Here is a 12,448-nt window from a genome sequence, read left to right on the forward strand (position 1 = left end):
TTCCTATCCGCTCTTTTCATATGCGACTTCAGTCTGAACCGCCAGGTCGCATTCATCCGACTTACACGTCATCAACAAGCCACAAACGTCACTATTCTGCGCTGAAGTAGGCGGCGGGTCTCTCAAAAAAGTTACAACAACATGGTGCATAAACACGGGCGCAGATAGAGGGTGGGACTCGTCCCACCCAGATTTAAATTCACCTCGTTCGGTCCCCCCCACTTATAGGGAGGAAAAAACGTCTATGCTGTCTTTCTTTGCATAAGGCAAACCTCACGGAAAAATCAAAAGACTAATTACCATTCGGTTTATTGAGGTGCACAGCAGTGTATACATAGTTGCAACAACTCACATAAAACAAAGACTGATATTCGGTTGGTTGAGCTGCGCAGACTGCACAGGTTGCGAGCTCGAGCTTGGTTGCTATGGTTACTAACAAGTTTGACAGGCATATCGGGGTTGGGGTTGGTTTGCTGGCAGCTTTGCCCCCCCCCCCCCCCCCCCAGTTTTTTGTCCCCCCCAGTTCAAAAAACGTATCTGCGCCCCTGCGCATGACATCAATGCGAGGGACGCTTCGGGCTGTGAAGGTTCTGAATCTTCTCAATGGAAGGACGCAGAGGTTAGGGAGCTGATTTCCATTTGGGGGGATACAGCTATTCAAGCTAGATTGGATGGGTCATACCGCAACCGGGCGGTTTTACTTCCGTAAACACTGGCCATGCTCACTGCGTGTGACGTCGTCGTATCCTGCAATGCGCATGCGGAACACTTTTAGGTCGCTTTTCGTTCATACTGAGGATCACATACAAGTCGCATATTTTTGTTAATGTGAACGACCTCACAAAAAAATCGGATTTCACAAAAAAATCGGAATTGAGCATTAAGCCTTGCAGTGTGACCGTAGCGTAAGATGCTCCTTCAGCCTCAGGAGGTTAGGAGACTTGTGGCGGAGCATGTTGTTGAAGATATGCTGACAGTTTGTTTACATTTTTGTCCTGTATAAGGGCAATTCCAACGTTATGGACGTGACACTTGAACTCAAAATGGCAACAAATGACCCAGTGCATGTTTTATTGTCTCTCAGTATTTAAACAGGTGTTGCATATTTTAAGGCTGTACCATACTGGAGAAGTGATAGAACAAGAACAATTCCCATAGTACATCTAGGGCATGCCAGAAAACGCCAATAAAAGATGCGTTATGGATGTGACAGAAAAAGTATCACTTTTCTTGGGTGACTGTACATTTTTATCAAACTCTGTGAAATCGTAAACCTAATGTCGAAATGGAGATATCCATTTGATAGAGGGGTCCAAGGTGAATATTAAAAAATCTTTGTTTAAAATATTTTGTATTTCATGCAGAGTTTCGGAAGGAAAAGTCAGCGTTATGGATGTGACGAAATTCCGTTATGGATGTGACGCGTCTGAAATAGACATGGCGTATGTTTAGAAAATCAGCAATTTAACCACCATAACCCTTTGAAAAACTCTCTAAATATCAGCTAAAACTATCAAAGTTCTTAAATAATATTTAGGATGGCTATTGTTTTGCTGTTTTGTGGATTTTAGCATACATTTCTGTGGCTTGTGGCAATAATATAGAATTGTACATGATCAAAGTTGATTTTAGCTTGGGTTTTACATTATAAGAAAGAAAGACTGACAGTGACATATTAGGTTGGTTACAAATTGGTTCAACTTATTCACATCTGTAAAATACAGGCCTAGGTGATATCTCTGGGAGTGGTTTTGATGTATTACATGTTGCTTTATTTTTGCATGGTGAGGTTGACATTTACATGGAATTGCCCATAACTGTTTTTTTTTTTTTTCTCTCTTCTGGTCGGAAGTCAGACTAAAGTGATCGAGCTGCCTTTCCTTCGAGGGCTAATAGGCCTAAGCACTTCAATATCATTCAAAGCACTTTGATTTTGTTATTTCTAATTCTGTTTTTCGAAATGTGACTGGGTAGCCTCATATAGCTAATAGTCATCGTCTAGCTGTGATTTAAAAGGCTTGTGGGGTTTTTTTCAGGCCAGTTTTATTGTAGGCGACGATTTGCCATAATATGTTCATTTTTGTTAAATTTCTGAAATGGAGTCATATCCATTAGGGCTAATCTTTTTTTTTTTTTTTTTTTTTTTATGAAGCATAAACTATGCTTAATGCTGTAAACTTGAAAACAATAAAGGCATAGAAATGCTAATTTTGTATCCTGTCCTATCTTTAGACAATACAATACAATACAGTTCAATTAACGTTAATATGAATAGGCCTAAAGTTACAGTATTTCTATCACAATTTGCCAGACTTTCACCTTTTGTCTGTTCTTGCGATGATTGATTGATTGTTCCTTGTATTGTGCCATGAGCCGTCACTGTGGCTATTATATTCTAGAGTTTTTAACCATAAACCGAGCTCAGTCAGATACCACATCACCTGCCACTGGGTGTGTGATGAGCTAATTGAGCGTCTTGAGCTACAGTTAGGTAGGGTTTACATTAGACCATATCAGTGGATCATCAGATTAACGTTTTTAAAACGATTAGCATGCACACAGCAACACCAATACACGATTCACGTGCACACAGCAACACCAATACACGGATACGCTCGGCTCCGCAGGCATCCTGCGCTCCAAATCACTCCGCCCTGAACAGCGAGTGCCCTCTGGAGGGTGCGCACTCCGGCCCTGCGCAGCTCACAGAGCGCGCGAGTGAAGCACACGAGCAGTGATTCGGGACTGAGCCGCTGTGTGTGTGATCCCAGCGCATATCACTTACCACTTGCAAGTGGAAGGATGCAAGCCTAAAGACAATCATAACTACACAATGGGCAGTATTTGCATCAGTATTTGCAGTATTTTCATACTTTTATACTCTTTAATGAAAGGTGATACAAGGCGGAAGTCCGCGCCGTTTTTCAGCAGTCGCGTCACATGACCAACGCCAGCGAATCAGGAAGGTGGATGTCACAGTGACGTTGTCCAATGAGACGCCAGCTAGAGCTCAGCACAGCGTATCCGCGTATTCTCAATGTTTACGCAGCACCGGACCAGACACGATCTGGATTGAATACGTGGACCCTGGCGGATTCCCGTTTCCCGGCGTTTCCAGGCGTTTCCAGGCGGTTTAATGTAAACGGACAGTGCATCCGCGAAGAAAACGAGACAGATACGGTCTAATGTAAACTTGGCCTCAGATTGCCAAATCCATACTTCGTTATTTTGGTGAGAGTAACTTAAAAGTAATGCAATAGTAGTGTAATGCCTTACATTTTAAATACAGTAATATTGTAATGTAACTAATTACTTTAAAATGACAGTAACAAGTAATAACATTTATTACTTGTTACTGTCATTTTAAAGTAATTAGTTACTTGCTAACTTCATGTTACTACGGCACCTCTGGAAATGTTTAGTTAAATTACTGGTGCTATTTCGGGAAGTGGACAGTTCTTTAGGTTTAGCACACAAAGTGCATTTGACTACGATGTTCTTCACATCCTTATTTTTCACAAACTTAAAGTAATGGGCGTGTGCCCATCTGGAGAATGTGTTATATGACGTTAGGTCAGCTGCAGGTTCACTCATCTCTCTCTCCTGTCTGACTAGCCTAAAGGAAAAGGAAGCGAAACATTTTGCGCGGACGTTTCACCTCTGCTGATCTCGCGCGAGTTTGGCGAATTTGTATGAAGGAAAAAAAGCCCACCACTTCATTCCAGGTTAAAAATGCATTGTAACGCACATTACTGACATTTGTACCGAGTAAAATATTACCAAATTTTTTTCTGTAATGCCTTACATTACTGCGTTACTGCAAAAAGCAATGCGCAGGGGTGATAGCGTTCCGGCGCCGCACCGGATTTCCGGTGTACCATGGCTGGGGAAAAAAAAAAAAAATCTAGTTCGCCCATTGTCCTGTGTCATTCTGAGATGCGCAGATAGACAGTAAAGGGAATTCCCTTTACTGTCTATCTGCGCATCTCAGAATGACACAGGACAATGGGCGAACTAGTTTTTTTTTTTTTTCCCCCAGCCACGGTACGCCGGAAATCCGGCGTGGCGCCGGAACGCTATCACCCCTGAATGCATTACAGTAATTCGTTACTTTTGTAACGCGTTACTCCCAACACTGTTAAAAAAGCACAGACGTTTTAAATGTGTAAAAGAAGTGAGCAGTAGCTCACAGTTGATCTTGTGACTGTAGAATTTTGGAATTGATACAGAAATTATGACTTCTCATCATGTTGACTTGGTATGCAGCATTTTTTTTGGGGGGGGGGGCATGGAAAAACTCCAAGTGAAAAATTAGTCTGATCAGAAATCCAACCATACTACTAGGTTCCAGTTCTTAAAGTGGAATAAGGCCTTATGTCTGGCCTTCCCCCCCCCCCCCCCCCTTCTCTTTCTCGATCTCTCATTTCAGTGATTTCGATTCTCTAAATGAAGCAGACAGCGCCAAAAACAACCAGCTTGCGTTCGAGGTGGCCGAGAAGGCGTTCGGCATCCAGCCACTCATCACTGGGAAGGAAATGGCGGCTGAGCAGGAGCCCGATAAACTCGTCATGGTGCTCTACCTGTCCAAGTTCTACGAGATGTTCCACAACTCCTCCCTGCCTTCCTCAGGTACGATTCCTTCTGCGGCAGTTTGTAATCAATTAACATGTCTAGAAACGGGTTCAACAAGTATATATTTCGTTAATTAATTAAGCTTATCTTATAATACGCAATGCTCGATACATATGACTGTATTAAAGATGCTTTAACTTGCTACGATTTTTTTTGCGGTGGGAAAAAAAATGTAATTCCAGTCTCGGATCAAGATATTTTCATGTGGGTTTTTTTTTTTTTGAGAAATGTATGTCATATTGAGGGCTGTGACTAAAACGGACTCTGCCTGTTTTGGGGTCGCGCCATCGGTCAAAGACGAGTCGTGTAGATGGAAACTTTGCAAAAATTGATGGAAATTAACACACAGTTCTGTCATTTGGGAACAAAAAGGTGATTCATGCCATCATAGGATTAACAGAATGGCTTCCCATCCTTGATTTGCAGGGGCTCCGAGAGAGACCAATGAGGACATTTCATCCAATAACTCCGTTTACAACTTGATGAACCTTGTGCTGCCCAGGAAACGGATTCCAAAGGTAGCTTTTTATTTTTACTTTTTAAATTAACTTTTTAAATTGGCAGCACGGTGGTGTAGTGGTTAGCGCTGTCGCCTCACAGCAAGAAGGTCCGGGTTCGAGCCCCGTGGCCGGCGAGGGCCTTTCTGTGCGGAGTTTGCATGTTCTCCCCGTGTCCGCGTGGGTTTCCTCCGGGTGCTCCGGTTTCCCCCACAGTCCAAAGACATGCAGGTTAGGTTAACTGGTGACTCTAAATTGAGCGTAGGTGTGAATGTGAGTGTGAATGGTTGTCTGTGTCTATGTGTCAGCCCTGTGATGACCTGGCGACTTGTCCAGGGTGTACCCCGCCTTTCGCCCGTAGTCAGCTGGGATAGGCTCCAGCTTGCCTGCGACCCTGTAGAACAGGATAAAGCGGCTACAGATAATGAGATGAGATGAGACTTTTTAAATTCACTGCATTGCATGTTAATCTAGCTGTTTTGTGTCTTTTGTGTATGTTTTTATGACTAGCAGCAAAAAAAAAAAACAAGGGGGATTGTGTGAAAAGTGACTGCGGGTGGTGATATTAAATTTTAGCTTCGGAGCTACCGTAATATTTAGAAATGGCTTGACCTGTCTTTTTTTCCCTGATCCAGTGTCGTCATAAGAACCACGCGAGACAAACTATGGCATGACTGCAGTCTGGGATAGACGGAAATCAGCCCCAGTCTCCTTTCTGCATTGTTTTTAAGCTAGTCTATGTGTTTTTCTTATCATTCAGCAAATAAATGGCTGCCATATAGAGGATATTACACGGTGGTGCGAAGATATGAAGTTCATCTTCGAGTAGTGAATGTACTATAGATCATGAGTGAGCAAAGCGAACGAGTGAAAATATTTTCAACATGAGAAGATAAACTTTATATCCATCTTTGCACCACCATGCAATGCTCTTTAGATTAGATGATATGGACACGTCCACAAAAATACACAATTTTAATTTTGAACCGTTTCATCATTTTGCCAACAGATATGAGCAATCACACGCTCAGGTTGGCTACTCTACTACTAGGCTATCAGGTCATATACCGTGAGTAGAGAAAAACAAAATGGTGGCGCGTGTTGCTGAACCAACTGAGGATGAAATTTAAAAAAAAAAAAAACTCAGAAACAAAACCCTTAAAAAAAAATTGCCAAGTATTTAAAAGAAACAAATAGCTAAATGAAATATAGCGCCCCCCCAAAAAACAAAAAAAACCTTAAGAAGGAAACCCCCAAAAAAGCAACGAAATATGGGATAAAAGTATTTGATGATAACATCGTTTATTTTTCAAGACATGCATGTTATTTACCAGCTGGGAGGTCCGTATGGTGAAATACCGTGACCGAGGTCTTATTCAAGGCCGAGATCACGGTATTTCACCATACGGACCGACCTTAAGCTGGTAAATAATATATTTTATTTTTTTCTTTACCAAATTCTAACAGAAAACGAGAGCGCCACAAAGGGAAAACCGAGCCAAGCCGCCATTTTGAATCCTCATTCACGGCTGTAATGCAAATGGCTTCCTCCTCGGTATACAAGTGCACTTCCATGGCAGGAAAAAAACTACATTTTGCCGCCTATGTAGTGCCCTATTTATACAAAATTGAGTCATTCAGGATTCAGCCATGTTTTGCTTGGCGTTAGCAAGTTACAGGTTTTTATCTTTCTCTTGAAATGTTTTCTTTTATTTCTTCTTCCTCAGGGTAGTAAAACTCGCTTTCACTGTGAACACTGTTGTTATCGCTATCCATGCTGTAAAATTAATGCGATTCTCCTGAGAAATGCTGGCAAAAGTTTATAAGATTTTTGATAATCTTATAAATAAATCTTATTTAAAAAAAAAAAAAAAAAAGAGAAATGTTGACAAAAAATTCTACTCTGTTTGTTGTGAACGAGCGAGTCGCCAGGGGTCCGTACCATAGGATACGGACCCGCTCGCCAGCCAATCGGAGCACAGGATTTGGAAGGTGAAAAAAATAATTATTGCATTTTTCACAAATTGCTCCCGTCGGACATTTTGTATAAAGTTTATTATTTATTGAAGTTGCAAAAAATAAAAATGCTGTTTCTCAAAATCCAGTGAATGTGGACAGAATAAAACGGTTATCCAGTCAATCTTGTCGTACACTGCTTATAGCCACCTCGGCGCTATCGGCTCATATACGACTCGATTTTGTGGAATAATTGTTAAATATATGACTTGGACCCGTGATGTTTTTCAACACGAGAAGATAAACTTCTTCATATCTTCAAGCCAACGTGTGATTTTATTTATTTATTTATTTATTTATTTTTCCCCCTTCTTTTTATTGTATAGACACATTGACAGACAAAAAGTACCCAAATTCATCAAAACAATTCCTCGATTTCTTCACGAGTGATGCATCCAGATTGTCACCGTTTCGGTTCTTCGTGTCCCGGATGGAGCTCGTATGAAAAATACGAGTGGTGTATTTCCCAGTAAAACACTCGTGTCCATGTAATAAGATTCATCTTTGAAATGAGGAATTATTATATCTTGTATTTCTTTCTTTCAAAGGATGACAAAAAGGTCGAAGACAATGATTTGAGCAAGAGAAGAAGAAAAGGCATCAACTACCTGGAAGAGGTGTGTTTTTCAGCCAAGTTTTCCAGATCTCTCTTGTCCACGTGACTCGTGTGTGATGTCTGTTTCTCCTGTAGCTGTCCAAACGGAGTACTTCGACTGCAGTGGAAGAGGGCGAGCAAAAGGAGAATAAAGTGCGCTCCATGGCAACTCGACTTCAGGCCAAGTTTGAGGAGAACGCACCTAGCTGTCGTCGACAGGTAACACTTCCCGAGTCGGCGTTTACTGAAGAAACGTCATTTCCGAGCATCACAATGAGCAGCCAGTTTCTCTGAAGATTGATGCCAAAGTGGTTATATAACGGATAAAGAACAGCCAGTTGATCATTTACTACGAAATAAGCCATATAATCTAACCCTGAGGTGAAACGGAGTATTATTCTGAAGTTTTTTTTTTTGTTTTTTTTTTCCTGCCGTCATGACCGCACTGCCTCTACATTTATCATACAGGTCAAGGAAGCTGACGGTTCTACAAGATTAAATGTAATTCCAAACGGATAAAAATGACATGGTGGTCTTTAATACAGGGTGTCCCCCCCCCAAAAAAAGTACTCTTTCTTTAAATTACAGTAAATGCATTGTTTATTGACTTAAACAGGATTGATGGCCGTGGTCTTCCTGAACTCTCCTCATGGACGTCATGCACAGCTTGAATCCATCTGATTCAAACTCCTCTTGATGGTGCGTCGCGTTGGTGGATCTTTGTGAAAATGTCTGCTAAATTGTCTTTGCTCTTCCATGATGTTTTCGTGCTTCCCGGAGCACTTTATGATCCATTTTCTTTCCTCAAAACTTAGTTGTACTTCTGCAATTATTAGGGTTTATTTGATCTGAAAAGGAATGAAAAATCCAATGACACCCTGTAAATCCAAAATCGTACTCATTGGCAAATTGATGTCGTGTAAAAGTTAAGAATTGAACACTTTTGGATTATTTTCGATACCCCACCCCCACCCACCCAAACAAGTGTGTTATTCCTTACTTAAGGGTTGTTTTACAATCAGGGTAGAGGTCTGCGCGGGACATGATTTTCAGTCCTGCTCCCGCCCGCGCCTGCCATATTTTGTCCCGCTCCCGCCCGCAAATCCCGCATGATGCAGATGTTCGCGTTATTTCTCACGAAAGTTCTTGTCATTGGCTTGGGGAATTAAACATGCTGAGCTTAGCTGAGCTCTCCACTGACTGATCCTTCACCTAGCGAGGGTGCGCGTTGCCAGGCGGCATGCACAGCTGAGGCTTTACAGAGATACCCATTGTGAGCTTCACTAGAGGAGCTCTGCTCTTCTGCCATGATCGGAGATCTCAAACACGGAAGAGCGGAAAGGAATCGGAAACGTACGCTGAGATTAGACCACATCCGCAAATTTAGGCATCTTAAAAATGTTATTAATGCCAAATAAAATATCCAGCACAAATTGTATACGATAGACAGACATAAATTAATAATTTATAAATTTTATTTTAAACACGTTTTTAGTTCGCAGGACTGCAGCTTATCACCTCTCCCGCCCGCTCCCTCATTGTGCACTTCCCCCTCCCGCCCGCGCCCGCAATGAGCTTTCAAAATTTGTCCCGCGCCGCACTGCTTTGCGTCGGGTCCCGCGGGACTCCCGCGGGAGTGCAGGGCTCTAAATCAGGGTACTCAAGCTAAAAATCACATTTAACACTTATCTTCAATATCAAAAGGCTTGACTAAATAAACTTGGTTGTTTATTGTAGCCCTGTGATAGCTCTGTTTACCATGCAAAAAAAAAAAAAAAATGGTGATAACGTTATTTTTGGTGACTGTATGGCAATATGTGTCATATTTAGCAAAATTACTCGTGTCATTTAGAAAAAGTGCTTTTTTGACCACAGGTAGCTCCAAAAGGGATGCACTTAATTCATTCTTTATACCATAAAACAAATATTTGGTTCCATATCACTGGAAACATAGTTAAGTTTTAATGTTGAATGCCAGTAAGGTTTCAGACTATTTTGATCAAATTAGTATGTAATTCAGTCAAAAAAAAGTCCTCTCCGAGACAGCTAATTTTTCAATATAAAATAACATATCTAAAATGATTATTTTTATCCTAAAATGTGGTCAAGATATTGGGACATAAATATTAGAGACAACTAACACAAAGCTTACAGCCTTATATTTAAAAGCACTATGGAAGTAGTGGATTCTGAATTGTTAAAAAAAAAAAAGTCCTCTCCGAGAATCACTTCATTTGTTTCTCCCAGCCCTGCTTAAAGGAACAGTCCACCGTACTTCCATAATGAAATATGCTCTTATCTGAATTGAGACGAGCTGCTCCGTACCTCTCCGAGCTTTGCGCGACCTCCCAGTCAGTCAGACGCGCTGTCACTCCTGTTAGCAATGTAGCTAGGCTCAGCATGGCCAATAGTATTTTTTGGGGCTGTAGTTAGATGCGACCAAACTCTTCCGCGTTTTTCCTGTTTACATAGGTTTATATGAGCAGTGATATGAAACAAGTTCAGTTACACAAATTGAAACGTAGCGATTTTCTATGCTATGGAAAGTGCGCACTATAATGACAGGCGTACTAACACCTTCTGTGCGCTTCGGCAGCGCATTGATACGGAGCTCAGATATCAATGCGCTGCCGAAGCGCGCAGAAGGTGTTAGTACGCCTGTCATTATAGTGCGGACTTTCCATAGCATAGAAAATCGCTACGTTTCAATTTGTGTAACTGAACTTGTTTCATGTCACTGGTCATATAAACCTATGTAAACAGGAAAAACGCGGAAGAGTTTGGTCGCATCTAACTACAGCCCCAAAAAATACCATTGGCCATACTGAGCCTAGCTACATTGCTAACAGGAGTGACAGCGCGTCTGACTGCGTCTGACTGACTGGGAGGTCGCGCAAAGCTCGGAGAGGTACGGAGCAGCTCGTCTCAATTCAGATAAGAGCATATTTCATTATGGAAATACGGTGGACTGTTCCTTTAAAGCTACTTATACCCTGTCCACACTAGGGATTTTGTACCGATACAAAACTACTTTCGTACCGCAACACCTGTCCACACTAGCAACTATATCGGTACTGTAGCGGTATAACTGTATCGGTACGAAACCCACAAATGTATGGGTTTCGTACCGGTACAGTATCGGTACTGTAGCGCTTCGCTGTAGTGTGGACAGATGAAGCGGCTCTGTATCGATACAAATATAATGCGCAAGCGCAATGAACCATTCCTACGTCTTCCGGGTTATTCATACAATACAATACGCCCGTGCTTTCCAGCTGTAAATAAAACGTCAAAATGGCTCAAAACGACCGTGGAGCTACATGGAGCAAAGAAAGGGGGGGGGAAAGGAGGGAGAAAGAGGGGGAAAAGGGAGGGGAAGAGAAGGAAAGAGGGAGAAAGTGAGGGGGGAGAAAGGGAGATTCGTTTTCTTTGTTTCTTTCTCAACTGCCTCGCGCGTTTTATACGATTCGACTGAATAAATGACCACCAGAAATACAGACTGGACATTGACAACAAAAAGCGCACACGCGTTGTTTCATCCGCCATATTCTCGGAAGGAAGTTACTCGGTAACCACGGAAACATTTCGCGCACGCGCATTTCAACTACCGTGAAAGAAAAGCGCAAACATTTATCGCTAGTGTGGACAGATGCACTAAACTGTACCGGTATACTTTGTATCGATACAGTTATACCACTTTCGTACCGGTATAAATGTGAACACAGCATTAATCTTCTTTATCTTATAGCAGATTACACAAAACTACCATACACACGTCAAAAAATGACCTGAAATCTGTTCTTTAACTTGTCCTTCACTTAAAAACTGGTACAAGAACCAGTTTGAATCAATTTGAATCTTGGACCCCTGTGACACAAACTTTGTACCCTGATTGTAAAACTACCCTTAAACAGGATTGATGCGGGGGCAGGGGTGGGCAGTGCCCACCCTGAGATAAGCCTTGCCCACCCTGATAAATTGGTTGCCCATCCTATAAAAAAACGCCTGTGAATATCATCACAATATGCGCGATTTTGCTCGGAGGTGGCATCGTGTTCTCCTTTAAATCCATTTTGCACTCTACTGCTTTCTCATTGGCCATTTCGAAAGGGAAGGGGGGGGTGCCCTGCCCACCCTATATATAAAAAAGCTGCGTGCGTGCTCGCTCTACGCACATGCGGTAGTAGCAAAGTCAGTGTGTACGGCAGTACTGTAGATTCCGAGTTAATAGTTAACAGTAATACATTGCTTACTTTCCCTTCTGATAGTCATGCATAGGTTTCTCATTAAAAAGCAGACACCCTCACCCCCCGTGCCCCCGTGGCATAAGTTCTGTTTGTATTCATAAAAAAGGGAAAAAAATATTGATATAAAAATGTTCCATTGCTTCTATTAATCACACAAGTCCATGTAATGACAGGTCCTTTCCTTTTATCACTAGATGCAGATATGGTGCATAATGAAGCCCAACCTTTTTTTCATGTGTCTGTTTTTTTCATGTTTGACCCTCTGAATGTTTGTGTGAGTATGGATCTCAACTTACACTGCATTCCAAATTATTATGCAAATGACTTTTTTCACTGATTTTCCTGAAGAGTCAATAGAAATGACAATTGTCCTAATTTTCAAGTCATCAACCGTCAGTGTACAAATCAACTGTTTTTGAACGAACCTTCCAATGCTAACTGTATTGTTTTAAATTAAAAAA

At 41.7% G+C, this 12,448-nt stretch overlaps 1 protein-coding gene across 6 annotated transcripts in view; it reads left to right on the top strand.

Moving 5' to 3' along the window:
- mical2b (microtubule associated monooxygenase, calponin and LIM domain containing 2b) overlaps positions 1-12,448 on the top strand; it is a 235,187-nt gene that overhangs the window by 86,764 nt on the left and 135,975 nt on the right. For all 6 annotated transcript variants that reach the window (XM_060928315.1, XM_060928310.1, XM_060928312.1 and 3 more), the window contains exons 13-16: positions 4,430-4,629; positions 5,059-5,150; positions 7,694-7,762; positions 7,837-7,959. In XM_060928315.1, the coding sequence (XP_060784298.1) occupies positions 4,430-4,629; positions 5,059-5,150; positions 7,694-7,762; positions 7,837-7,959 (484 nt within the window). The remainder of the gene's footprint in view (positions 1-4,429; positions 4,630-5,058; positions 5,151-7,693; positions 7,763-7,836; positions 7,960-12,448) is intronic.

This window comes from Neoarius graeffei, chromosome 8 (genome assembly GCF_027579695.1).
Source record: "Neoarius graeffei isolate fNeoGra1 chromosome 8, fNeoGra1.pri, whole genome shotgun sequence".
In the NCBI taxonomy this organism is placed as follows: domain Eukaryota; kingdom Metazoa; phylum Chordata; class Actinopteri; order Siluriformes; family Ariidae; genus Neoarius; species Neoarius graeffei.